General features: G+C 44.3%; 1 protein-coding gene across 1 annotated transcript in view; it reads left to right on the top strand.

The window, feature by feature from the left end:
- The first annotated feature begins 223 nt into the window (after positions 1–223).
- The window catches only part of LOC120044338 (protein phosphatase 1E-like), a 61,052-nt gene continuing 33,865 nt past the window's right edge, over positions 224–27,410 (top strand). Inside the window, exon 1 of the mRNA XM_038988954.1 lies at positions 224–405. Coding sequence (XP_038844882.1) covers positions 224–405 — 182 coding nt within the window. The remainder of the gene's footprint in view (positions 406–27,410) is intronic.

The raw sequence follows: 27,410 nt of genomic DNA, 5'->3' as shown, positions 1-27,410 counted from the left end.
CGCGTTCCCGAACCTGACACAAACCTGATGCTTCTCCCGCTTTCTCAAAATTCCCTCCCCTCTCTTGTCATCATCCACCCACCCTCTACTGTGATTGAGCGAAAACCTTGTTCACGCGCGCGCGTTCCCAACCGGCGCGAGTCGGGAGCTGTCCAGCAAGCGATTTGAAGTAGTCTTCTTGCCCGGCAAGTGCGGTCTCTTGTCTGTCCAGGAATGAGAAGTGATGGCCGGCTCTGCAACTGAGGAGAAAACCTTCCGAAGGTTCTTGGAGCTCTTCCTCCGAGAGATGAGACCACCACTCCAGGAGAATGACCCTGTCCCAATGCGCCCTTTGTCTGACCTCACCTCGGAGGACGAAGTTGAAGGGGAATGCCTCGATATGTGTCTTCAGCACCTGTGCAAATAGTAAGTACGCTACCGATTTGATGTTATAGATTGTTTTGTATGCAGCTTAAACTAATGGTTTATGTTTGTCTTTGCAAGACAATTTCAGACGAGAATAGGAATAGAATAGGAATTTGGAGTCATCAAAAGTGAAAGCTAATTTTGCCAGCTAAATATATTTTACACGAATTGGCATGACTTTTGCGCAAACACAGTTAATATAAATTATATAATTATATAAAAAAGTATTAGCCTTCTAGGTGCAGTGAGCAATTCGGAATTAGTTGCTACAGAATTGCTCTCCCGTCAGTTTTGCCGGGTATCCTATGAAGCCACTCTCAATGTCTTGACATCCTCATCTATCATGTTGCCGCCGACGTCATTGGGTATGTTGCAAACAATTCTGTAACAAAGGGAAGACAAACTTCAAATACATTTCAGGATGGTTGCAAATACACTGAAATGGGGAACAAAGAGGAAAATCAGGACATACTGAACAAAGTGTGCCCGTATTGTTGTCATGTAAAATAGCCTACATCGACAAAGCTGTATGAATTGGAAAGCACCTCTTATGGGAATAGCCTGCCATGGTAACTATGAGGAATGCAATCGTTTCTTCCTACGAATGAAATGACGTCGTGGGACGCAAAAGAGAGGGGGAATTCACATTCACGGACATCGGATAAATGGGATGGAGGATCATGAACGAATGGAAACAGAGCAGAACCGGAGTACAACTGAAATGAAGCGCACTTGCGTTCGTCGGCGCAGGCTCCCTAGTAAATTCAATTCAAAGCAAAATGTGTTTGGGAAGGGTTGAGCATTTTCAGATATATTACGTCACACTCACATCCATAAATAGCACATGTAACCACGGAAGAGACCTAGAAGACAATGGTGAATTTCTGAAGCGTGTCGAGGATGATTGCAATTTGACACGTCACGTGTAATTGTGAGATCACCACCACCAATAAACGACCCAACAATAAGCAAACACAGCCAGTCTAAAATAGAGCCATTTAAGGCACCCAGGCGCCCAAGTGCTTGGAAATAATTCATTCTTGACCTTGAAAATGTGAGCTTACAATTTACTATGTTTGCTACAGTGCATTCGGAAAATATTCAGACCCCTTCCCCTTTTCCACATTTTGTTATGTTACAGCCTTATTCTAAAATTGATTAAAAAAAAAATCATCCTCATCAGTCTACACACAATACTCCATAATGACAAAGCGAAAACAGGTTTTTAGAATTGTTTGCAAATGTATTAAAAATAAAAAACAGAAATACCTTATTTACATAAGTGTTCAGACCCTTTGCCATGAGACTCGAAATTGAGCTCCGGTGCATTCTGTTTCCATTGATCATCCTTGAGATGTTTCTACAACTTGATTGGAGTCCATCTGTGGTAAATTCAATTGATTGGGCAGGATTTGGAAAGGCACACATCTGTCTATATAAGGTCCCACAGTTGACAGTGTATGTCAGAGCAAAAACCAAGCCATGAGGTTGAAGGAATTGTCTGTAGAGCTCCGAGACAGGATTGTGTCGAGGCACTCTTCCTAGAGCTGGCCACCCGGCCAAACTGAGCAATCGGGGGAGAAGGGCCTTGGTCAGGGAGGTAACCAAGAACCCGATGGTCACTCTGACAGAGCTCCAGAGTTCCTCTGTGGAGATGGGAGAACCTTCCAGAAGGACAACCATTTCTTCAGCACTCCACAATCAGGCCTTTATGGTAGAGTGGCCAGACGGAAGCCGCTCCTCAATAAAGGCACATGACAGACCGTTTGGAGATTCCTGGTCTGATGAAACCAAAATTGAACACTTTGGCCTGAATGCCAAGCATCACGTCTGAAGGAAACCTGGCACCATCCCTACGGGGAAGCATGGTGGTGGCCACATCATGCTGTAAGGATGTTTTTCAGCGGCAGGGACTGGGAGACTAGTCAGGATGTAGGGAAAGATGAACGGAGCAAAGTACAGAGAGAACCTTGATGAAAACCTGCTCCAGAGCGCTTAGGACCTCAGACTGGGGTGAAGGTTCACCTTCCAACAGGACAACGACCCTAAGCACACAGCCAAGACAATGCAGGAGTGGCTTCGGGACAAGTCTCTGAATGTCCTTTAGTGGCTCAGCCAGAGCCCGGACTTGATCCCGATCGAACATCTCAGGAGAGACCTGAAAATAGCTGTGCATCGAGGCTCCCAATCCAACCTGGCAGAGCCTGAGAGGATCTGCAAAGAAGAATGGGAGAAACTCCCCAAATACATGTGTGCCAAGCTTGTAGCGTCATACCTAAGAAGTCTTAAGGCTGTAATCACTGCCAAAGGTGCTTCAACAAAGTACTGAGTAAAGGGTCTGAATACTTGTGTAAATGTGATATTTCTGTTTTCAGTTTTTTATAAATTTGCAAACATTTCAAAAACCTGGTTTGGCGTTTGTCATTATGAGGTATTGTGTGTAAATTGATGAAAACAATTTAATCAATTTTAGATTAAGGCTCTAATGTAACAACATGTGGGAAAAGTCAAGGGGTCTGAATACTTTCCGAATGCACTGTATGTGTTTACTCTACTGAGAGCTAGTAAATCAATACTGAACCCAATGTGTTATGTTGGGTTTCGTCATGTCCCATATAGCCTACAGGGCTTATCATACAACAAACAGTATTTTGATGTTCATCCCTGCTCCATTTCAAAGACCTAAACTTGTTGTGTCGATGTCACCAATTCCCAGTCTTTGGGAAAAGGGTTGTAGCAGTATCAGTCTGCTAGATCTGCTCTGCACAAAGAGCTTATTGTCTGTGACTTTGCGCTCAGCTCTGGATGCTGCCAGGGCCCGTACTACCAGAACAGATCCATACCTACAGTAGTGTTCATGTATTGAGAGTTGACAAATGTAATTGACCCCATGGATAGGCCTAAGTCTATCTAAGAAGAAGGAAACACCTACATATTATGTATTTATTACACAATAACAATTTCCATTCGTGGATATTTGCAGTGGTTCCTGGTTCCCTCTCTAAAGCGATCATAGTTTGATTGATTATTTGTTTTCCATGGGATCATTCCTGCAGCGCTAATGATAGTATTTTTGAAGGAGAGCAATGTTGTAATTCGGCACAAAGTGAGACCCATTCTCACACTCTGTGCTGCGAGGATCAGGTCCTTCCGTTGTGTTTCAGCTGAACGTGTGATTATTTTGTCTCTGGGTTGAAGATCTAATAATATACCTGGGAGAGAGGTGGAGGTCTCCTTTGCTGCTCTTCCTGTGTTGAGGTCCCTGTGTGTGTGTGTGTGTGTGTGTGTGTGTGTGTGTGTGTGTGTGTGTGTGTGTGTGTGTGTGTGTGTGTGTGTGTGTGTGTGTGTGTTTTGCAGCGGTGCTGTATTGATGGGTAGGAGAGGCTTACAGTGTGGGTATATGTGTATTTGAAAAGGTGGAGATGAACACAGATTGTGCAGATCTGGACTTGTGTGTATGTGTGCAATGACGACAGTGTGAATAATGTTTTGTCACATTCCCATCCCTGCCTGAGGTATCAGAGGCACACAATTGTGTGTGTGTGTGTCTTGGGGGGGGGGGGGGGGGGGGGGGGGGTTTGTGACATGGTACGCTCCGCCCAGTGTCAGCTGGCTCAGTGTGTGGGTGAGACACAGCCCTCCTCTCAAATTGTCATGGCTGACGTGTAATGATACTTCTGGAGGATAAGGGAATCACGACACAGGGATGGTGCTGTCACATTTAATGACAACTCACTTTTGAATTGAACCCAAAATAGTAGGGTATGAAAAAAAGAAAAGAGTCACGATTTAAGTAACAGGAATGCTTTGACTTTGCGACCAGGAAGCCTGTGATTATTGTCTGTTTGGATGTCTGAGGGACTATACACAAAGATAATGTACTCGTACTTCCATCAAATATGACAAATGATCATTATCCAACCATCTAAAAACACAGAAGGACCATTGACCTGGTCTTCATTTGAATTCTGTAGTTCTAACACATTTGTACCATACTCTGTAATTGCCAGAATATGCTGGAAGCAGTACTGTCATATGCAATGTGAATAGAACACAGACCTCACTCAGTTATCGCTAGCGAGTGGCCACCTCTCTCCCCATACAACAGTACATTTCCTTGAAAGTGTGTGTGGTGTGTGTGTGTCGGACATGGGTTCAAATACCAGTGTATTTGAGTATCTGGTATTTAAAATACTTTTTTCTGTGTATTTGAGTATTTTCAAATACACCCCAAAACAAGTACTTTTATTTGAATGGTTTGTAAAATCCAAACAGTCTACCAAATTGTATTTGAGAGTATTATTCAAATATTTATTTCAAATACTATTTTTAAATACCTGGTCAAATGCATGGAAGTGTATTTGAGTCAGTGTATTTGAGTATTGTCAAATACTTTCCAAGTGTATTTCCAAATACATTAAAATATCCAACTACATGTCTTTTCAATTAAAATATATCTGAATAATTACTTTGAATGTACGTGAAAGTAATTGAGATATTTTAAATAGTATTTTGTGTGTGTGTGCGTACGTGTGTGTGATCAGAGCAGCTGATTAATAATCCGATAACAATTCTAATACTGAAAGCAGCTCGGTGTCGCAATCCCAGTCGGCTCGTGTGTGAAGCCTTCACCTAAGGCATGCGTTCGTGGCCTCCATTTCTCCTCATCGCTTCATCATCTGACAAGGCAGGTAGAAAAGCTGCTCTGTTTGTCCAGCTTCAAAGTGTCAAGCTTTCCTCACACTCCTTAATGATGGCTATTAACTAGGGAGTGAGAGAGAGAGGAGCATAATGGATGCAGGCATACGTGTCAGCAGGCTCATTGGTCCTCGCTCACAATTCCACCACGTCATTATGATGAAAAATAACCACAGGAGGAGCCTATGCAATATACAGTATGCAATGCATAATTCAACACATATGCTGTGGTGGCTAAAGATAGACATTGCTTACTGCCTGACTTCACTCTTTGAGTGTTTTGAGAGCTAGTTCTGTTGGGAACGGCTGTAGAGGCCATCTTGAGGGTGGGTAACAATAGAGGGAGGGAGGGATGGAGGAGAACCATGACTAAGCCTCCTTCCTCCTTCACTCCTTCCTACCCCCATTCCCTCCAACCCCTCGTTTCCCACTGTCCCCGGTACCTCTACTGGGAGCGCTGATAATTGAGAGAGGGGAGCTCTCCTAAACCTCATTAAACTGGCACGTCTCCCACAGCTGTAAACAACCACGCGCACATCCGGATTCCTCCAAGACACGCACACACACACACACACACACACACACACACACACACACACACACACACACACATACACACACACACACACACACACACACACACACACACACACACACACACACACACACACACACACACACACACACACACACACACACACAGAGTCTGCTTCCGCACACTGCTGGAGGAACAGTGTGTGGTGTCGGAAGCGCTGCAGCTGACAGCTGCGTTAATGAGCACTGCTGTGCGACCGGATTGGACATCAGAGGGGCAGGGGACACACTCATCTCACCACAACTTCTCATTCATAACACAACAGGAAGAGAGGGGGTCATCTGTGCCCTCACCCGAAAGTGCCTCAGTCCTAATGGACTACGACAGTGTCGCAGAGTTTTACCGGATCGAGCATTGCTGTCCATTCACATCTTAATAACTACAATGTAATTACAATGTTAGTGCAATCTTGCACTTGTTCAGGGTTAATGATACAAAATGTAACCCGGCCTACAATTTGTCCATCTCATTTTGACACACACACACAAAAGACTGATGAGATATGCGCTGTTCCAAATGATCAATTCCATAAATTTTTCAGCTCTCACATCAAAAAGTGTTGGTTTACATGAAAACAAATGGATTTATGCACAAGAGAGCCTTTCATGACATTTTCCTGTTCGTCTTTTGTGTCAAGACAAAATTCAGCTAAGAGCTTTTGGGCATTGAATTAAGAGCGTGATTGTTCTTCAGCAACATTGACAGCTGCTGCTTCCAAGACACACACACACACACACACACACACACACACACACACACACACACACACACACACACACACACACACACACACACACACACACACACACACACACACACACACACACACACACACACACACACACACACCATAATCAGATAGAGGTTTTAAAGTAGACACAGAGCAGGCCTCTGATTCAGAGAGAAAGAGGGCACCTCTCAGCCTCCCTCGTTTGTCATAAACCTAGAGATGAGATACAGGATAAAAGACAACGACAACCTTTCCTTGTTTGAGTCTGACATTGCTATTTGTGCCTAGCAGTTAAGGTGGTGTTACGTAAATGTACCAGTGTTCTGCTAGCTAGATTTACTGTCAATGCGGTAGCATATTTACTACACCACCTGCAACTCCCAATAGACTTATTTGGCTGTAATTTGGGATTTTTGTTAATCGAGTCATTTAGACCCCTAAATGACCCTCAAGTTTTACTTATAACTTACAGACTGGCTTCTATAGCGGTATAGAAGTCCTGATGAGTTGTTGACACTTGAGCCCAGTGAGAATTGATGGATAAGAACGACCAAAACATTTCATCTCAACAAATCACAAATTAAAATGGTGAGATAAGACACATTACCTCAGCAGAGGGAGGTCATCAGTACCGAAGATTTACAACCAGGGTTCATCTACGCTACACGCTTTTCCAATTAAGGTGCATTGCTTAACGGGATGCATTGCTTAATGGGATTGATACATCAAAGCAACGAAGCACTAATGGTCATGCTAGGCTATGTCATATCTTGACCCACAGCATGAGTTTTTTTTATATCCTTCTTTAAAAAAGGCCCAGCAGTTCAGGCTGAATCCTTGCCTTGACTTGCCCAGGACATAGGCGGTAGGAGTGAGCATGTCTCCTCAATGCCTGTTTTTATTGTAGCCAAAGGCACAATTAACTGCCTTTCACACTTGCAATCGATGCTACTCAATTTAGAATGCCCGGCTAGGCTAAACAAGGGCAACAGAGAGACAGAGAAAAGGGATCCGCAAGGATTCACAAGTCATTACTTCCAAATCAATGAAAGCGTCCTCTGCTTATATGTACTGCCATGAATGATCTTGTTCCGCCGAGGAACAAGTCTGGGGTCAGAGGATTTTGTCTGCTGTGTCGTAGCTCCTAGAGAACAGTGTCCATCTGCCCAAAGGGAGCTGTCTTCTCTTTTTCAGATCCCTGGGGCTCTCTGACTCTGGGCCTCTCATGACACTAGTGATGTCTCTGAACTTTGCTTTAGTCTTGAGGGCCTCTTCCCAGAACCTCTAGTGGCACAACTGATTTCTGGTGATCATTCTGATGAAGCATATACCACTATATTTGTTGCCTTGTCTTTCATTTACTCTGTGTCAGACCTTTTGTTAGCCTCTTTTTTTCACTTCGAAGTATATTTTGGCCTCTTGAGCTTACTGAAGAAGCAGGGGAGCGTTAAAGACATCAGTTGCACATGCTGTTAAATTGAGCGGCAGGTTCGCTGCATGCCTCAAACATGACCCTAGATGGACAATCGTTTAGCAATTATCCCTCACAGTTATTGCCATAGTAATCGTCACCCAGCACTTAAATTTGTTTAATATACAGGAAAAGATCATTACAGACTGTTATGGTTGTTGAACATAGCCAGGAACCTACTATCATTCAGAGCAGAACTGGGAACTGTCATAGACATACGGCAGCTTAAACAGAGAGTTGGTAAGGGCTCTGAATTCATAGGTAAGTAAACTATTTTCCACAGTGAAAGGTGAGTTTGGGTGATGACTGTATCTGTCAGTAGGTCTATTAAAGGCACTGGTGTTTGCAGATGAGAAAAGGGATGATGTAATCGACATCAAGGTTGGCATAAACAAGGTTTGTCTATTTAAACAACCTAAAAACACCTAGCACCTGGATGGGCCTTACGTAAGAGCCGCAGACCACAAAAAGCACTCTGCTTCAAAGTGTTGTGCAATGCACTCTGTTTTATAATACCTGGCAACTCTACAGACAAACGGACACCCCTCAGGGTCCTCCCAGGTTGTCTCCCCCCCAAGCTTTTCATTTGTGCAAAAAAAGTCTGGCACCTCCTCTGCGATGACCGGCTAGCTAATTGGATGAAAATATGATTGATTTGGTCGCCTCCTGCCTGCCACACAGCAATTACTCTGAGTGTATTTGACGCCAGTTTCCATCTATACATCTTCCGCAGGTCAAACATGGTCCCGACGCTCAAGATTTTGCATTTCAATTAGAATGTGGAAGGTCACTCACAGGCCCGTAGTGCAGCATACATTTGAAATATCAATTCTGATTTAAAAGCAGAAACCAGATATTAGGGCAGAACCAGTGGTCTATTCTTTGTGATGCCTACTTTTACTAAACATGATCTTCATAGACATAAAGTAAATGCCTTTCAATAAGCAGTGCATATCAAGAACAATTAATTTACTGCAGTTGATTATCGTTAAAATATTTTGGCATTTTATAGCAGACTAATCAGAACATTCACTTGAGTCCCAAATGTACTGTTTCAGGATGATCTGACCTCTTTTTGCTTTGAACTAGTTTCAGAATCTAAAACAATGGATGTACCCTCATCACATTTGGGAAAGTTTAAAGCGGAAATCAGCAATAGAAACAATAACAAAACGATCTCCCTGTCCTGCTTCGGTAAAAAGCTGAGGGATGAGGCTGGAGAAATGTAACCACTCTAAAATTCATAGACAGAGCTATGGATGCAAGGACTGACCATCCATGATATAAACATTATAGTTGTAACCATGTTTTGAGGCCATATAGTGTTTATTTATATGTACTTTGTTTACAAACATTAGAGTTAACAAGTTTATATTTTTGGTTCTGATGGGGTAGGACAGTTGAACTAAGCTCTTGAGGCATTTTGTCACGGATCCCTCCGGAACTTTCATCACGCACACCTGTCCACTATTCCCACTGATTAGTATTTGTATATATGTGCCCTTTGGTTTCCATGGTCTTGTCGACGTTGCCACAACGGGTCCGTCCGACGACGCCACTTCAGCAGCCACAACGGGTCCCTCCGACGCCAGTGCTACTGGTCCGTCCGACGCCTCTGCAACTTCAGCACGTCAGGGTGTTGGTACAGGGGGGTACTGTCACGGATCCCTCCGGGACTTTCATCACGCACATCTGGCCCCGATTCCCACTGATTAGTATTTGTATATATGTGCGCTTTGGTTTCCATGGTCTTGTCGATTATTGTTACAATGTCCGTTGGTACGTGTGAGTACCTGTGCTGTGTGTTTTGGGCTTTCGTGCCCTTGTGGATTTCGCAGATGATTACAGGTCTCGTCCCGTGTGTTAGTCATTGTGCGTGTGTGTTATTTATTCGAGGTACTCCTCGCTCTTTTGTTTGGGTTTCAACCATGTGTTTTTGTTACGTGTTTGTTTGGTCTTCGTCCACGTGCCTTTACACGGCACGCCGTAATTTGGGGCTTAATAAGAAACCCTATTACGCATTCCTGCGTCTGTCTCCCGATCCTTCATGCCAACATGACACATTTATAAATTATATTCTTCAAGAATCAATGGGTATATATAATTAACAAGTCCAAACAATGGATGTAGCAACTGCTGATTTCCCCTTTAAGGGACCAATTTATATCATAATGTTGCTGTCAAAGATAAGATCGTTTTGAAATGGTCTCCCACAGTAGCACAATTGTACATTCTTGATGAAAATTCACACCCAATGTGTTGACATTAACATCAGTTCTGCAGGAAACACAAGACCTGAAGGTAAAACAATGGGATGATGAAGAATTCAAGCATGGTGAGCAATGTAGCAGTTGTTGCTCTTCCACTATAGCTGCTTGCAGTTCAATGTCCAAAGCAATGACATGAAACTTCTGAGGCCTCGTTGTGCACACAGCGATCAACTCACATTTTCAATCTATTCAAACATCCCATTGGAAGCTCTGGCCAGGATATTTCAGCACACCCGGTACACAGAGAAGTTGGCACAGAGAAGTTCTAGAACACGCCACTGCAAATTGAAGCCGCACAGGTCCCATCGGCACCTGCCTCCCCTTAGAGCTCTCCTATCTTAGTGCTATTTAGGCCTGGCCGCTATGTCTGACACAATTACTATTATTTAAAGGGCCACTAACCAGACAGTGACAGCAAAGGCTGCTTGGCGATCCTGGATAAGCTGTCCTCCAGGTTTCAGCTTATCTTTAGCCCAGATGTTGGTACAGGGGTATCCAAGCTACCCCTCTCCTGCTCTCCCTTCATCCCTTGTCCTTTCACATCCTCCTCTGGCTCCTGGTGGTTGGGCTACCCCAGGTAGAGAAATTACTTGCAGGAGCAAATCCCTTAATCAGTGTCTCTCCCTGCGATTAACAAGCCCAGACAGTGCCCTGTCCTCACTGGTCACTTAACCACTCAGCGGATCCAGGGCAGAAGCACAGCACAGTGCCTTCACCTGGCAGCAGGAACAGGGCCCTCCACCAGTGGCCTCCAGCTCTGGTTTACCATGACCTCATAGCTCTGGAAAACCCCAAGGAGCTTCTGCCCTTCAGGGGATTGCATTCATGTTCATACATGGGTATACTGAGTCTAAGGACCATGTGTCACTAAAACATTTGACTCTTCTCTGCCTGTGCTGATGGATATCTTCACTTGGGCACAGTGTTGTTGAGTTAGTTATGAGTTAATAACGCCTTGGCAGTCTGGGTTATTATATTTGCTTGACGATTACATTTAGGTCCAGTTTGGTCTCAGTAGCAGTCTGGTAAGATATTTCTAGTGCTTGGGAACACCAAATCTCTGTTTATCCTGGCTATTCCAAATGTCAGTCTTATGAAGAGGAATGCCAAAGGCTGTAAGCACAGTTCATCTCCGTTAAGCACAACATTTGACGTTAACAATCTGTCCTGACAAAATAATTTGTATTTCTTCCTTTCTAAACAGGTTGCACTACGTTAAAAGTTTGACGAAAAAAGACTAAATGCCCGTACATTTTTAAATGTTATTTTTTAAACCTTTATTTAACTAGGCAAGTCAGTTAAGAACAAATTCTTATTTACAATGACGGCCTACCCCAGCCAAACCTTAACCCGGACGACGCTGGGCCAATTGTGCGCCACCCTATGGGACTCCCAATCACGGTCAGTTGTGATACAGCCTGGAATCAAACCAGGGTCTGTAGTGACACCTCTAGCACTAAGATGCAGTGCCTTAGACTGCTGCGCCACTTGGGAGCCCGTTGATGACTTATTGCAAATCCAATCAGTTTTCCACGTTGATTCAATGTTATCACATAGATTGTTGGGGTTGAAATTATTTGGAAACAACATTGATTGAACCAGTTTTTGCCCAGTGGGAAATCACAACCTCTGAGTCACAGTGATTCACAGCCAAGCCTTGCTTTTGCACTGACTTGATTGAAGAATTCAACACTGTGGCGCTGCCTTAAGGCTTTTTTGATAATTGTGGGCACATTTAACACCAAATGTACATAGATAACAGCTATACATAGATGAGTTGTACGCAACAGTTTCCAAACACTTGACATTGTGTTTCTATCAGAGGTTGCTGTGTCTCAGTATGTAGGGCTGGGTATGTGAAGCACAAGCCTCCCTCTGTAAAATGGTCCAGTCAAGGGCATACAAAGTGGACCAAACTTGAGCGATGCACATGACCTGCTCTTGTCTGCGAGTTCTCTTCCTCGCCGGCTGTTCTCTACCACCGCTCCTCAGGCAGTGGAAAGAGGACTGTGTGGAGGCGGGAGATGGTTGCCCTACATTCATAAGCAGCAAACGCTTCCTGGGAGCTGTACCTTCACGGCCATGCCTACTTTCCCTAGCCTCTCCGGGGTTTTGAAAACATTCTTTTTTTAGCGCCTCTCTGCCAGCGTCTGGCTTGGAGCTTCTAGTTCTCCCCTTCAACCTCCATCAGACTTACTAGTGGTTTCCTCATAGATGCTTGAGTGTCTCGTGTCCCGGAGAGGCCTAAAAGCAAAGGGCTGGTTGGACAGCCAGCATGTGGTTTCTTAACTATTATTAATCTCATACCCAAGGTAAACAAGTTCCCAGCGTCACTAATGGGCACTTACCTCAGCTCTACTGGCGTGACAGTAAAGCTAACCTGAATGGTGGATTCAGAGGGCAGGGATAAACAATGTTATTCTGGGGGCAGTGATGGTAGATTTATGAATGGGAATTTTTTCTATGGTCCCATTAATCAGACACATGCTGTTTGTCCAAAGCTGCTCCTGTAGAGGGGGAATGTAATGATGCCATCACTTCTGAAACAGTAGTTCTATCACAGTAGGTATTTTCCTTATTTATTGTGCTAAAATCCAAGCAATCTTTGAAATAGTAATTTTAGTGTTGAGTCCAGGTTATTTCTTTTGTAAATTGTCAGCTCTGCAGGTGCCCCAATTGTGGAAGTAAAATGACCTTCAAAACGTCCTGAACTGTTCTACTGTATGTCCTCTTTCTCCTCGTCTCTCTCCCTGAAACAATATTATAGATACATGTGCAGATGTTTTTCCTGTCTGCTCTTGGCCAGTATATCCACCCGCTTTGTTTATGAGCAGCCCATAGTCAAATGTTGAGTCATATGTTTGCAGCAGAAAAAGCAAATGCAAAGCAGTTGCTCCGACTGACAGACTGGAATCCCTACTTGCCCACCTAGTGCTCTGTCTATCCTGGCAGAATGCAAATGATTGCCATTGAATAGAATGCAAAAAGAGGGAGTCTGCCTCCAGCAGGTAATATGCCAGTCCATGTACAAATCCAATCATGAGAAAAAGGCAACTTATTGCTCTTAACAGAAATGCATAAAAACAAGCCATACCTGAGGCGAGATCAGGTAAGCAAGTTTCTTTAAGAAATACCAACATTGAATATCACCCGTGTCTTAATTCCGCGTTCAAAACAACTGGGAACTCGAAAAATATGAGGTCAAATCATGACGTCAGTGATTTTCAGGTCGGAAAGTCAGAGCTCTAGAAAGAGGCCCGAGTTCCCAAGTTGGAATTCCGAGTTGGATGACCGTTAAAATAGTTTTTTCCCCAGTCAGAGCTCTTTTTTTTGTTATTTAATTTTTTATTTTTTATTTTTTTTAAATATTTTACCCCCTTTTCTCCCCAATTTTCGTGGTATCCAATCGCTAGTAATTACTATCTTGTCTCATCGCTACAACTCCCGTACGGGCTCGGGAGAGACGAAGGTCGAAAGCCATGCGTCCTCCGAAGCACAACCCAACCAAGCCGCACTGCTTCTTAACACAGCGCGCCTCCAACCCGGAAGCCAGCCGCACCAATGTGTCGGAGGAAACACCGTGTACCTGGCCCCCTTGGTTAGCGCGCACTGCGCCCGGCCCGCCACAGGAGTCGCTGGAGCATGATGAGACAAGGATATCCCTACCGGTCAAACCCTCCCTAACCCGGACGACGCTATGCCAATTGTGCGTCGCCCCACGGACCTCCCGGTCGCGGCCGGCTGCGACAGAGCCTGGGCGCGAACCCAGAGACTCTGGTGGCGCAGCTAGCACTGCGATGCAGTGCCCTAGACCACTGCGCCACCCGGGAGGCCCAGAGCTCTTTTTTTTAACGATTTCACAGTTGTTTTGAACGCACTGAAGTCGGAAGTGGGAGATTTCCGAGTTCCCAATTCCGAGTTCCCAGTTGTTTTGAACGCGACATAAGCAGTCATGCATTATAAGTCAATAAATCTGTCTATACGGGTTATTAGCGCTTCCATTTTAGATGTGCTTACGTGCCCAATTAACTACAGTGCATGACTGCTTCAACAATATGTATTGTGTCGTTTCTGTAGAAAAACATTTAACAAAACACAAATTTCAACCGACCTTATGACATGACAACAAAATGAGCGATGCAGCAGAAGACAATCCGCAGAAAGATATGTTGAATGTGCGTCTGTTGATTCATTGATAGTCTCTTCACTGAAAGTACAGTCGGCTGCATCTAATAAAGTGAATGAGTGAAGAACACATTAAACCAGGGGAGATTTCAGATTGCTCTCAATATGAACCCCCCCACCCCCACCCCCACCAGAGCACATTGCCCAGGCCTATTGTGTTAGATGGCAGCGGTCTCTCTTATCCAGTCTCGGCCTCTAAACAGCTTTACCCTCTATCATTTGCTGTGGGGCAGACAGACATGGCTGAGGCCTTGTTTGGTATCCTGGCTATGCCACCACAAAACGGGATGGAGAAAGTAAGTCTGCATTATTGAGACAGCTTCCACCGAGGCCTACATATTTAATAGAGATGCTGTGCTATTAACTTACAGTGCTCCCTCTCCCCCATGACGAAAAGCTAAGCCCCATCTCATTTAGTTCTCCATGCTGCATGGTTATCAGAAAGTGTGTTTTTCCTTGGGGCTCTCATTATAATTGCCTTGTTTGTTCTTAGATCCAGTTCATTGGATCTGCAGGATTGATTTAATTTGTGAACAAAGGCGATTTAGTGATAATGTTATGAAGCCTAGTTAACTGGTCTGTAACCTGATTTAAGATGTGCATCTATGTGAGAAATTGTTTGAGGACCATGTTGGATGCACATTGTAATGGTTTTGACTTGAGGTTATTTGTTTCTTAGTGGTGCTAGGTAGGTCGTGCCTACCAGAGACATTTTTGATTTCTCCATTAAGTTTGTGAGTCGGTCTCATCTATCAGTCATAGTCTAGAGACCAATACAAAGGACTCATGAAAAAGTAATAAACCCTTAAAAACATTAGAAATAACTTCAAAACAATTATTATTTTGAATTGTTTGTATTGTAATGAAACAGCAGGGAGCAGGTCTCGAACCCTCGACCTTCGAGCCCGAGGTCCGGCGCGCTATCGACTGTGCCGCAAAAGCATCGAGCGGCACAGTCGATTTCCGCGCTTATAAACCAAGGGTCGTTACACTATTATACAAAATAAATGATCATACAAACAATACTCACAAAATAATAAAATAAGTTACTCAGGGAAAGTCCCGTAGCTCAGACATAAAAATTGTCCGGCCCTGTAAATGATCCAGGTGAACCCAAGTGACCTCAGTCACGCAATGTTCGTTCATAATGTGAGGCATAAAACCGGTCTCATTATACATTCAGATCACAAATCTCCCGTTCCACACAACAAATAAAGATTAGCAGGACTCACATTACTCTTCTCCAACAATTGAACATATTAACCAACCCAACACGGAGTAGATCACAAGAAAATACGTGAAACACCGCTTAGGAAAAGCTAGTCAGTCAGTCAGTCAGTCAGTCAGTCAATCCAATCCGCCAACAGATCTCTGGCGGAGAAAGGCCACGGAGAACAGCGGAGACCACTGGAGATGTGTAGTCCAACAATAAAATGAGTGGATCCGATCCTTGTTGATCTTGCGACACAACTACAATGCACACTTTTAGAACAAAAACAAAACGGAGAAAAGGAGCTTCGGAACAGAAGGTTGGAACTTCGTCTCTCACGCCACGTCACCCCCGTTGCGCATCTGATGCTGGCTATTTAATGGGAAATTAAAGAGGAAGCGCAGCATCGGGAGAAGAAGCTCTTGGTCGGCCAGTCCAAGCGGATCGTTGTGTGTTCAGATGGTGACGGAAATAAATGTATATAAAAAGAAACTACAAACAGGCATGCCCAAGCTAACATGTGAAATAATCCCTGTTGACTTGGACAACCTCTGAAAATTGCATGGTTAGGGTAACACAGGTGTGTGGCAAGTTGCAGTGTGGCACACAGACAGTGAGGACCCCTCCGGTCTTTTGCTGGGCTGCATACGCTGAACATGAGCTCACATTATTACCCCACCTCTGTGGTGGCCTTCACATTGTCAGCACCCAGAGAGAGAGCGAAAGAGAGGTAACAAGCTTGCTGTGTGAGGGCTGAGTCACAGTAGGCAGTGTGCTGACAGGCTGAGCCACTCCAAAGCCCAGCGATTAGCTGCTTCACTTTAGTCAAGTGAGCTTCTCATCCACAGAAGCCATGAGTCACCGTTGAATAACGGGAGACATGTCCCCCCAGGTATTTGCAGTGATTCAGTGTGACCTTCGCTGGCTTTCTCCTCAGCAGGGCCAACAGTGCCTATAGTTTTAGAGGCTAACTAACACCCTAGCCTCGTCTCTGTCCACCATCCACCCTGTCTTTCTGTATCCCCATGGTAACTATAGGCCTACGAGCACCGTTGGATCCTTTTCTTATGCTTTGATAATATTAGGTCAAGTGGTAGTGTGGGGTAGGGCTGATATGATATTATCACGATACCTTGGTGACAATGCGGTATGTATTGCGATTCTCACGATTCTATATGCATTGCGATTGGATACTGAGATTGTTTTGCGATTCAATGTCCCAAACATATTGCTCACCATATGTCTGCTGCAGAGGCACAAGAGAGCCATGAGAATACAAGTTTTGATCAGTCATGGAAATAAAAGTGCTGAAAAAAAATGACTACCTATTTATAAAAAAGATGGAAAACAAGCTATGAATGAAAAATATTGGAGTTTTGGTGCAGGTACAGCCAACTAGCGCAAAAATAATATTGTCAAAACTATACGATACGATATATCATCAAAAATAATATCCCCATATATGTAACTGTATCAATTTTTCCCACATCACTAGTGTGGGGTCAGGACCCAGGAGCCTTGGCTAGTCAAGAGTCCCTGCGATTAGGCAGGCCTTGGACACGTTTTAGCTACCCCTTAGGCTATTATGAAACAACTGATCTGCCAGCTGGTGGATTACATAATACTATCTTGAGGCACTGTGTAGAGCTGCACTGAGCTCGCTCAAATGCCTCCAAGCGAAGTACATTTAAGTTCCCAATCTTGCCTAGTATGGGAATGAGTTTTGCTGGATCATTGATAGTAGAAACTATGCACTCTCGTACCAGGTCTAAAGCTACAATTTTCACTGAACAAAAATGTTGGTCTCATGTTTCATGAACTGAAATAAGATATCCTAGAAATGTTCCATGTGCACAAAAAGCGTATTTCTCTCACATTTTGTGCACCTGTTTGTTTACATCCCTGTTAGTGAGCATTTCTCCTTTGCCAAGATAATTCATCCACCTGACAGGTGTGGCATATTAAGACGATGATTAAACAGCATTGTCATTACACAGGTGCACCTTGTGCTGGGGACAATAATAGGCCACTCTAAAATTAGCAGTTTTGTCACACAACCCAATGCCACAGAGGTCTCAAGTTTTGAGGGAGTATGCATTTTGGCATGATGACTGCAGGAATGGGCACCGGAGCTGTTGCCAGAGAATTGAATGTTCATTTCTCTACCATATAGTATCTAACAATTCACAACAATACAGACAAATCTAAAAGTAAAAGAATGGAATTAAGAAATATATAAATATTAGGACGGGCAATGTCGGAGCGGCATTGACTAAGATACAGTAGAATACAGTATATATATATGAAATTAGTAAAACAGTATGTAAACATTATTAAAGTGACTAGTGTTCCATTATTAAAGTGACCAGTGATTCAATGTCTATGTACATAGGGCAGCAGCCTCTAAGGTACAGGTTTGACTAACCGGGTGGTAGCCGGCTAGTGATGGCTATTTAACAGTCTGATGGCCTTGAGAACAGAAGCTGTTTTTCAGTCTCTCGGTCCCAGCTTTGATGCACCTGTACTGACCTCGCCTTCTGGATGATAGCGGGGTGAACAGGCCGTGGCTCTGGTGGTTGATGTCCTTGATGATCCTTTTGGCCTTCCTGTGACATCGGGTGCTGTAGGTGTCCTGGAGGGCAGGCAGTGTGCACCCGGTGATGCGTTGGACAGACTGCACCACCTTCTGGATAGCCCTGCAGTTGTGGGCGGTGCAGTAGCCGTACCAGGCGGGGATACAGCCCGACAGGATGCTCTCAATTGCACATCTGTAAAAGTTTGTGAGGGTCTTAGAGCTGAATTTCTTCAGCCTCCTGAGGTTGAAGAGGCGCTGTTGCGCCTTCTTCACCACACTGTCTGTGTGGTTGGACCATTTCTGATTGTCAGTGATGTGTATGCCGAGGAACTTGATGCTTTTCACCTTCTCCACAGCGGTCTTGTCGATGTGGATAGGGTGGTGCTCTCCTGTCTCCTAAAGTCCGCGATCAGCTCCTTTTTTTTTGTTGATGTTGAGGGAGAGGTTATTTTCCTGGCACCACTTTGCCAGGGCCCTCAGCTCCTCCCTGTAGGCTGTCTCGTCATTGTTGGTAATCAGGCCTACTACTGTTGTGTCATCTGCAATCTTGGTGATTGAGTTGGAGACATGCATGGCCACACAGTCATGGGTGAACAGGGAGTACAGGAGGAGCCTGAGCACGCACCCTTGTGGGGCCCCTGTTTTAAGGATCAGTGTAGTGGCGCTGTTGTGGCCTACCTTCACCACCTGGGGGGCAGCTCCTCAGGAAGTCCAGGACCCAGTTGCACAGGGCTGGGTTCAAACCCAGGGCCCCGGGCTTTATAATGAGCTTGCAGGGTACTATGGTGTTGAAGGCTGAGCTATAGTCAATGAACAGCATTCTTACATAGGTATTCCTCTTGTCCAGATGGGATAGGGCAGTGTGTAGTGCGATGGCGATTACATCGTCTGTGGATCTATTTGGGCGGTTTGCAAATTGAAGTGGGTCTAGGGTGTCAGGTAAAGTGGGGGGGTGATATGATCCTTAACTAGCCTCTCAAAGCACTTCATGATGACAGAATGAGTGCTACAGGGCGATAGTCATTTAGTTCAGTTACCTTTGCTTTCTTGGAGACAGGAACAATGGTGGACATCTTGAAGCAAGTGGGGATAGCAGACTGGGATAGGGAGAGATTGAATATGTCCGTAAACACTCCAGTCAGCTGGTCTGTGCATGCTCTGAGGACGCGGCCAGGACAGCCATCTGGGCTGGCGGCCTTGCGAGGGTTAACACGCTTAAATGTCTTACTCACGTCAGCCACGGAGAACGAGAGCCCACAGTTATTGGGAGCGGGCCGCGTCAGTGGCACTGTGTTATCCTCAAAGTGGGTGAAAAGGGTGTTTAGCTTGTCCAGAAGCAAGACGTCGGTGTCCGCAACGTGACTGGTTTTCCCTTTGTAATCCGTGATTGTCTGTAGACCCTGCCACATATGTCTCGTGTCTGAGCCATTGAATTGCGACTCCATTTTGTTTCTGTACTAACGTTTTGCCGGTTTGATTGCCTTACGGAGGGAATAACTACACTGTTTCTATTCAACCATATTCCCAGTCACCTTGCCATGGTTAAATGCGGTGGTTGGTGCTTTCAGTTTTGCGTGAATGCTGCTATCTATCCACGGTTTTTGGTTTGAGTAGGATTTAATAGTCACAGTGGAAACATCATCCCCTATACACTTCACGATGAACTCAGTCACCGTGTCCGTGTATACGTCAATGTTATTCTCAGAGGCAACCTGGGACATATCCCAGTCCTCGTGATCAAATCAATCTTGAATCATTGATTCAGATTGGTCAGATTAGCGTTAAATAGACTTTAGCACAGGTACTTCCTGTTTGAGTTTCTGCCTATAGAAAGGGAGGAGCAGAATGGAGATGTGATCTGATTTGCCGAAGGGAGGGCGGGGGAGGACATTGTAGCCATCCTGGAAGGGAGAGTAACAATGGTCGAGAGTTTTTGAAGCACAAGTACCACAGGCAATGTGTTGTTAGAACTGTAGTGTTTTCCTCAAATTTGCTTTGTTAAAATCCCCAGTTACAATAAATGCGGCCTCAGGATATGTGGTTTCCAGTTTGCACAAAGTCCAGTGTAGTTCCTTGAGGGCCGTCGTGGTATCAGCTTGAGGGGGAATATACACGGCTGTTACTATAACCGAGGAGAATTCTCTTGGGTGGTAATACGGTCAGCATTTGATGGAGGTATTCTAGGTCGGGTGAACAAAAGGACTTGAGTTCCTGTACGTTATCACTATCAAACCATGAGTAGTTAATCATAAATCATACACCACCGCCTTTCTTCTTTCTGGAGAGTTCTTTATTCCTGTCTGCGCAATGTACTGAGAACCCAGCAGGCTTTATGGACGGAAACAGTATATCCGGAGAGAGCCATGATTCCGTGAAACAGAGTATTTTACAGTCCTTGATGTCTCTCTGGAAGGAGATCCTCACGCTGAGCTCGTCTACTTTATTGTTCAAGGATTGACCATTAGCGAGTAATATTCTCAGAAGCGGTGGATGGTGTGCACGCCTCCTGACTTGGACTACAATTCCACTCCGAATACCTCTTCTCCGCCGGGGGCGTCTTGGAGTAGCCTCTGGAATAAGCTCAATTGCACTGGGGGGTACCTACAAAGGATCCAATCCAAAATTTGAAATTGTGTTTTTTACTTTGGATAAAAGTAGAGACTCAGAGCTAGAAAATGGTATATTATACGCTACAGTTGAGGAACAATGGGAAAGTAATTCTGCTTTGAAAGTTGATAAACTTGCAACCTCACTTTTGAGGAAATGGCCCTTGAATGTTTTGGTAAACCTACTGGAGAGCTCTTCTTTGTCTACACCCATTCAGCATCGTTCCCACCCTCTTAAGCCTAAGCCCCACTCATCTCTTTAAGGATTCACATGTGAGGCCGTGTACTAAACAAGGCTGGTTTATACTGTCTATCGACAGTTGTCGCAATGACATCATGAACATTCTATTGTCATCCGACATCTAACTTGTCGTTGTCGTTATGAAAAGTATAAACACAAAAACTACAGGCTGCATGACATCAGCAGCCTGGTGGTCCAAAATATCTAGTGTATTTTGCAACCAATAAATCCACCCGTTTTAAAAATGAATTTAGTATATGTCAATCTAGCAAACCAGGCAACTAAATGCAACTTTATAAACAATGTTTTGGTTAGTTTTTAGCTTGTTAGCTAGCTAGCTAGCTAATGTTATTAAGTTAGCTGGCTAGCCAGTTCAAATAATGACCATATTATATAGCTGACAACGTCTTCATTTTAGCTAACCAACCAGGTTCATTGTTACAGGAAAATAAACTCACAACAAGATCATTATTTACAAGTTAATGGTGAACAAATTACAGAAAATAGCTTGCGGTTGTGAGTGTGACGAAATAAAAGCAGGGCATTCTACTGGAGGATTTTAGAACTTGGACACTGTCTCGTTGGCCAAACGTTATATCCTAATTTGACTTTAGCGCAGGTCATGTTCTTCACATTACCGTCTCTGGTAAAACACATAATATATCAAATGAAATCAATGTTGATTTGTCACATGACAGGATACAGAAGGTGTAGTGAAATGGTTACTTGCATAGTATAGTATTTTGTTTAGACATATAGCTAGCTAGCTAAACAATTAACCATAATCCCAACTCATAATGTTACTACACTGCATGAATCTGCAGGTAGCTAACCAACCAGGTTCAATGTTAGCTAGCTAGCTAACATTAGGCTATAACTAGCAATGCAAATGGCTCTGAGATACAAATAATATTACTACACAGATCATACATCAAATGAAAACATCTTTCTGACAAAATTAGAAACTTATAATATCTGAACATGTAGCTTGCTAGACAATCTTACCCGTATACATGGATGGAGTCTTCTACCTCTCCATCATGGATGCCATGTTTGCCCTTAGTTTGAAGATGTAATCCGTAGACAGGTGTTTTATACAACAGCCTTCTGTGTGTTCTCTTTTTGACTCCCTATGCATATTTGCAGTGAAACGTCAGAATTTTCTCCATCTCCTTAGCTATCATATGCTAATTCCACCGGGCATTACACTGATTTCAAAACTTGGTCCTCCAGAAAGGGGAGAACAACACTTTTGGAGTTCTACCACTTGATATCTTTCAAAAAAGCAGCGTATTATATAGTACGCTGCTAGAAAGGAATACGCTGCTAGAAAGGATTCCCTACACATACTGACCAGCTCATGTTATAGACAGAAACATGTTACAATCTGGACTCATCTCTCGGCATGTCCAGCCCATCCATTATATCACCGAATCATGGCTAGCGGATAGATTCCTGTCTTTTTCCGTGGCTAACCAACTAGGCTCGTAATTTTTATTTAAAAAATGTACCCCCTCTTTCTCCCCAATTTCGTGATATCCAATTGGTAGTTACATTCTTGTACCATTGCTGCAACTCCTGTATGGACTTGGGAGAGGCGAAGGTCGAGTGCCATGCATCCTCCGAAACACGACCCTGCCAAGCCGCACTGCTTCTTGACACACTGCTCGCTTAACCCGGAAGCCAGCCGCACCAATGTGTCGGAGGAAACACTATACAACTGTATAGTGCATGCGCCCGGCCTGCCACAGGAGTCACTAGAGTGCGACGGGACAAGGACATCCCGGCCGGCCAAACCCTCCCCTAACCCGGACGATGCTGGGCCAATTGTGCACCGTCGCATGGGTCTCCCGGTCATGGTGGGGTCTTGTAGTGACTCCTCAAGCACTGCGATGCAGGGCCTTAGACAGCTGCGCCCCCTGGGAGGCCCTAGGCTCGTAATTTAACAATTTTATTCGGATTTACAGATGGCATACAAGTTTGTTATTTAGGCACATGAAAGTTTACATGTTCCAGAAGGCATTTGTGCCATTAAACAAATTCTGATAAAAAGGAAATGTTTACGTTCAATGCCTCTCCTGTGAAGTAGTGACGCATGACATACACCAGTTTCCTGAAACAAGTCACATTTCTGGTCGTAATGCTGGTGAGTTACCACCGCTCTGATATCCAAAAGTTATTTCAGGCTGTAAGTGATAACACAAATGTAAGGCTGTGATGTAAGAAATAACTTGCTTAGGAGCTAGAAGCAGAGCTGCCATGTCTGTCGGCTCAATCTTGTTATCACAACCGCAGACCACGCAGTGTAACCACGCCAGCCCAGGACCTCCACACCCGGCTTCTTCACTAGCAGGATTGTCTGAGCAGGATCGTCTGAGACCAGACAGCTAATGAAACTGTGCGTTTGCACAACCAAGGAATTTCTGCACAAACTGTCAGAAACAGTCTCCGGGAAGCTCATCCGCGTGCTCGTTGTCCTCACCAGGGTCTTGAACTGACTGCAGTTCGGCGGCGTCACTGACTTCAGTGGGCAAATGCTCACCTTTGATGGCCACTGGCACACTGGAGAAGTGTGCTCTTCACCGATTAATCCCAGTTTCAACTGTACCGGGCAGATGGCAGACAACATTTATGGGGTTGTGTGGGCCAGCTGTTTGCTGATGTTGGTGGGGTTATGGTATGGGCAGGCATAAGCTACAGACAACGAACACAATTGCATTTTATCAATGGTCATTTGAATGCACAACGATACCGTGATGAGATCTTGAGGCCCATTGTTGTGCCATTCATCCGCCGCTATCACCTCATGTTTCAGCATGATAATGCATAGCTCCATGTCGCAAGGATCTGTGCACAATTCCTGGAAGCTAAAAAATATCCCAATTCTTCAACGGCCTACATACTCATCAGACATGTCACCCATTGAGCATGTTTGGGATGCTCTGGATTGACGTGTACGACAGTGTGTTCCAGTCCCCGCCAATATCCAGCAACTTCGCACAGCCATTGAAGAGGAGTGGGAGAACATTCCACAGGCCACAATCAACAGCCTGACAAACTGTGGGAAGGAGATGTGTCGTGCTGCATGAGACAAATGGTGGTCACACCAGATACTGACTGGTTTTCTGTTCCACACCCCCATAGCCACGGGAAGTAGGGGTGCTGAGGGTGCTGCAGCAACCCCTGATTTTTTTCTTCAACTAGTTCTGTATTAGTAAACTGACATAACCGTTGACAATACAATTTAGAGTACAGTAGACACAGCATCCTGAACAGCTAGCACACTGAATGATAGCATCTACCAAGGCAAACTCATGACATACAGATCCTTTTCGGAAAGTATGCAGACCCCTTGACTTTTTCCACATTTTGTTATGTTATTACAGCCTTACTCTAAAACAAATATTTGTTATTTCCCCCTCATCAATCTACACACAATACGCCATAATGACAAAGCAAAAACAGGTTTTTAGAAATGTTTGCAAATATATATTTTTTAAATGATATATTAATTTACGTAAGTATTCAGACCCTTTACTCAGTACTTTGTTGAAGCACCTTTGGCAGCTATTACAGCTTCGAGTCTTCTTGGGTATGACGCTACAAGCTTGGCACACCTGTATTTGGGAAGTTTCTCCCATTTTTCTCTGCAGATCCTCTCAGGCTCTGTCAGGTTGGATGGGGAGTCTCGATGCACAGCTATTTTCAGGTCTCTCCAGAGATCTCTCTGATCGGGTTGAAGAGCGCTCTGGAGCAGGTTTTTATCAAGGATCTCTCTGTACTTTGCTCCATTCATCTTTCCCTCGATCCTGTTTAGTCTCCCAGTCCCTGCCGCTGAAAAACATCCTCACAGCATGATGTGGCCACCACCATGCTTCGCCGTGGGGATGGTGCCAGGTCTCCTCCAGACGTGACGATTGACATTCAGGCCAAAGAGTTCAATCTTTGTTTCATCAGACACGATAATCTTGTTTCTCATGGTCTGAGAGTCCTTTAGGTGCATTTTGGCAAACTCCAAGCAAGCTGTCATGTGTCTTTTACTGAGGACGGGCTTCCGTCTGGCCACTCTACCATAAAGGCCTGATTGGTGGAGTGCTGCAGAGATGGTTGTCCTTCTGGAAGGTTCTCCCATCTCCACAGAGGAACTGTGGAGTGACCATTGGGTTTTTGGTCACCTCCCAGACCAAATTTGGCCCGGCCGGCCAGCTGTAGGAAGAGTCTTGGTGGTTCCAAACTTCTTTCATTTAAGAATGATGGAGGCCACTTCCCCAGATATGTGCCTCGACACAATCCTGCTCTACGGACAATTCCTTTGACCTCATGGCTTGGTTTTTGTTCTGACATGTACTGTCTGTAATGAACGTCGTCGGGAGAAGGAGAAGAGGACCAAGGTGCAGCGTGGTAAGTATTCATAATATGTTATTTTAATAAATATGAACACTCTAACACAACAACAACACGACAAACGAACAGTTCTGTAAGGTGACGAAAAACACTACACAGAAAATAATCACCCACAACTCAAAGTGGGAAAACAGGCTACCTAAATATGGTTCTCAATCAGAGACAACGATAGACAGCTGCCTCTGATTGAGAACCACACACGGTCAAACACAAAGAAATAGACAACATAGAACACCAGACATAGAATGCCCACCCAAACTCACGCCCTGACCAACCAAAATAGAGACATAAAAAGGATCTGATCTCTACGGTCAGGGCGTGACACTGTCAACTGTGGGACCTTATATTAACAGGTGTTTGCCTTTCTAAATCATGTCCAGTCAATTGTATTTACCACTGGTGGACTCCAATCAACTTGCAGGTATATCTCAAATATGATCAATGGAAACAGGATGCAGCTGAGCTAAATTTTGAGTCTCATAGCAAAGGATCTGAATACTTATGTAAATAAGGTATTTCTGTTTTTTTTATTTTAATACATTTGCAAAAAATTCTAAAAACCTGTTTTCGCTTTGTCATTATGGGGTATTGTGTGTAGATTGATAAGGAAAATGTTGTATATAAGGCTGTAATAACATTAGGGTTTCAGATGTTTTCGGAAGATGGGCAGTGACTCTGCTGTCCTAGCTTCCGGGGGAAGCTGGTTCCACCATTGGTGTGCCAGGACAGTGAAGAGCTTGGACAGCTGAGTGGGAGCTGCCTTCCAGTAGTGGTGGGAGGGCCAAGAGACCAGAGGTAGCAGAATGGAGTGCTTAGGTTGTGGTGTAGGATTTGAGCATAGCCTGAAGGTAGGGAGGGGCAGCTCCTCTTGTTGCTCCGTAGGCAAGTGCCGTGGTCTTGTAGTGGATGCGAGCTTAGACTGGAAGCCTGTGGAGTGTGCGGAGAAGCGCGGTGACATGGGAGAACTTGGGAAGGTTGAACACCAGGCGGGCTGCAGGGGCACAAGAGGGGAGCCCAGCCAACAGCAAGTTGCAGTAGTCCAGACGGGAGAGGACTAGTGCCTGTACGCTTCCTGTGTGAGGTAGGGTCGTACTCTACGGATTTGTAGAGCTGTGGTCACCAGCCTTTTCTGAGTTAAGATCACTTTTGCAGTCAAAAAGCAAGCCGAGCTCTACCGCTCAGATTTTTTGAACATTACTTAAATGTAACATTAACCTAATATAAATAATTTTGTATAAATTATGTTTGTGCAGTAGATCTAAAACATTATCACAGCATATTGGCATACAAGCTTGGCCTGACAATATTGTTCTTCTCAGACCATTTTATATTTCAAAGCTCGAGGGTTGAAAACAGAATAGATCATTTGGTGTAGCACTTGCGAGGCACAGCTGAGCATAAATTTAAATAATTAGCTTTTTATTTTACTGGACTGGTACCTGCATCTGCCATGATGCTTTCAATACAACTGAGAACTATGTCAAATCATGACATCAGTGATCTTCAGGTCGGAAAGTCGAAGCTCTAGAAAGATGGCAGAGTTTCCGTCTTGGAATTACGAGTTGGGTGACTGTTCAAAAATATTTATCCCCAGTTGGATATCTTTTTTTTTAGTCGGAAGTCTGAGATTTCCGAGTTCCCAGTTGTTTTGAACAAGTCATTAGTCTCAGCAGAGGGAGGAAGAGAGCAGCAGAGGATCCACCTCTCATGGTTGCTGCTCTTTCCTTCCTTTCCTTCGGTGAGACTGACCAGAGAGTGGGGGCACTGTTTTTCAACTGATTACGAAACTGTCGCATCGCATCTGCATCATGCACAAAGCTATGTTGTTCCTGTGACCAGAGAAAGTGAAATATTTCTCGATATTAAAATAGACACGACGAGCTGCTAATAATAAAAATGCAGGTCTGTTGATACACTTGGCTACTCATTCATTGCAGCTGCAGCACAAGTGTATGTAGGAAAAAACATGTTTATGTTTTGTAATAGTGTTGAATAAGAACAGTGTTGACAGTGCTTAATA

Source organism: Salvelinus namaycush, chromosome 3, assembly GCF_016432855.1.
Source record: "Salvelinus namaycush isolate Seneca chromosome 3, SaNama_1.0, whole genome shotgun sequence".
In the NCBI taxonomy this organism is placed as follows: Eukaryota; Metazoa; Chordata; class Actinopteri; order Salmoniformes; family Salmonidae; genus Salvelinus; species Salvelinus namaycush.
This window is presented reverse-complemented; position numbering and strand designations above follow the sequence as displayed.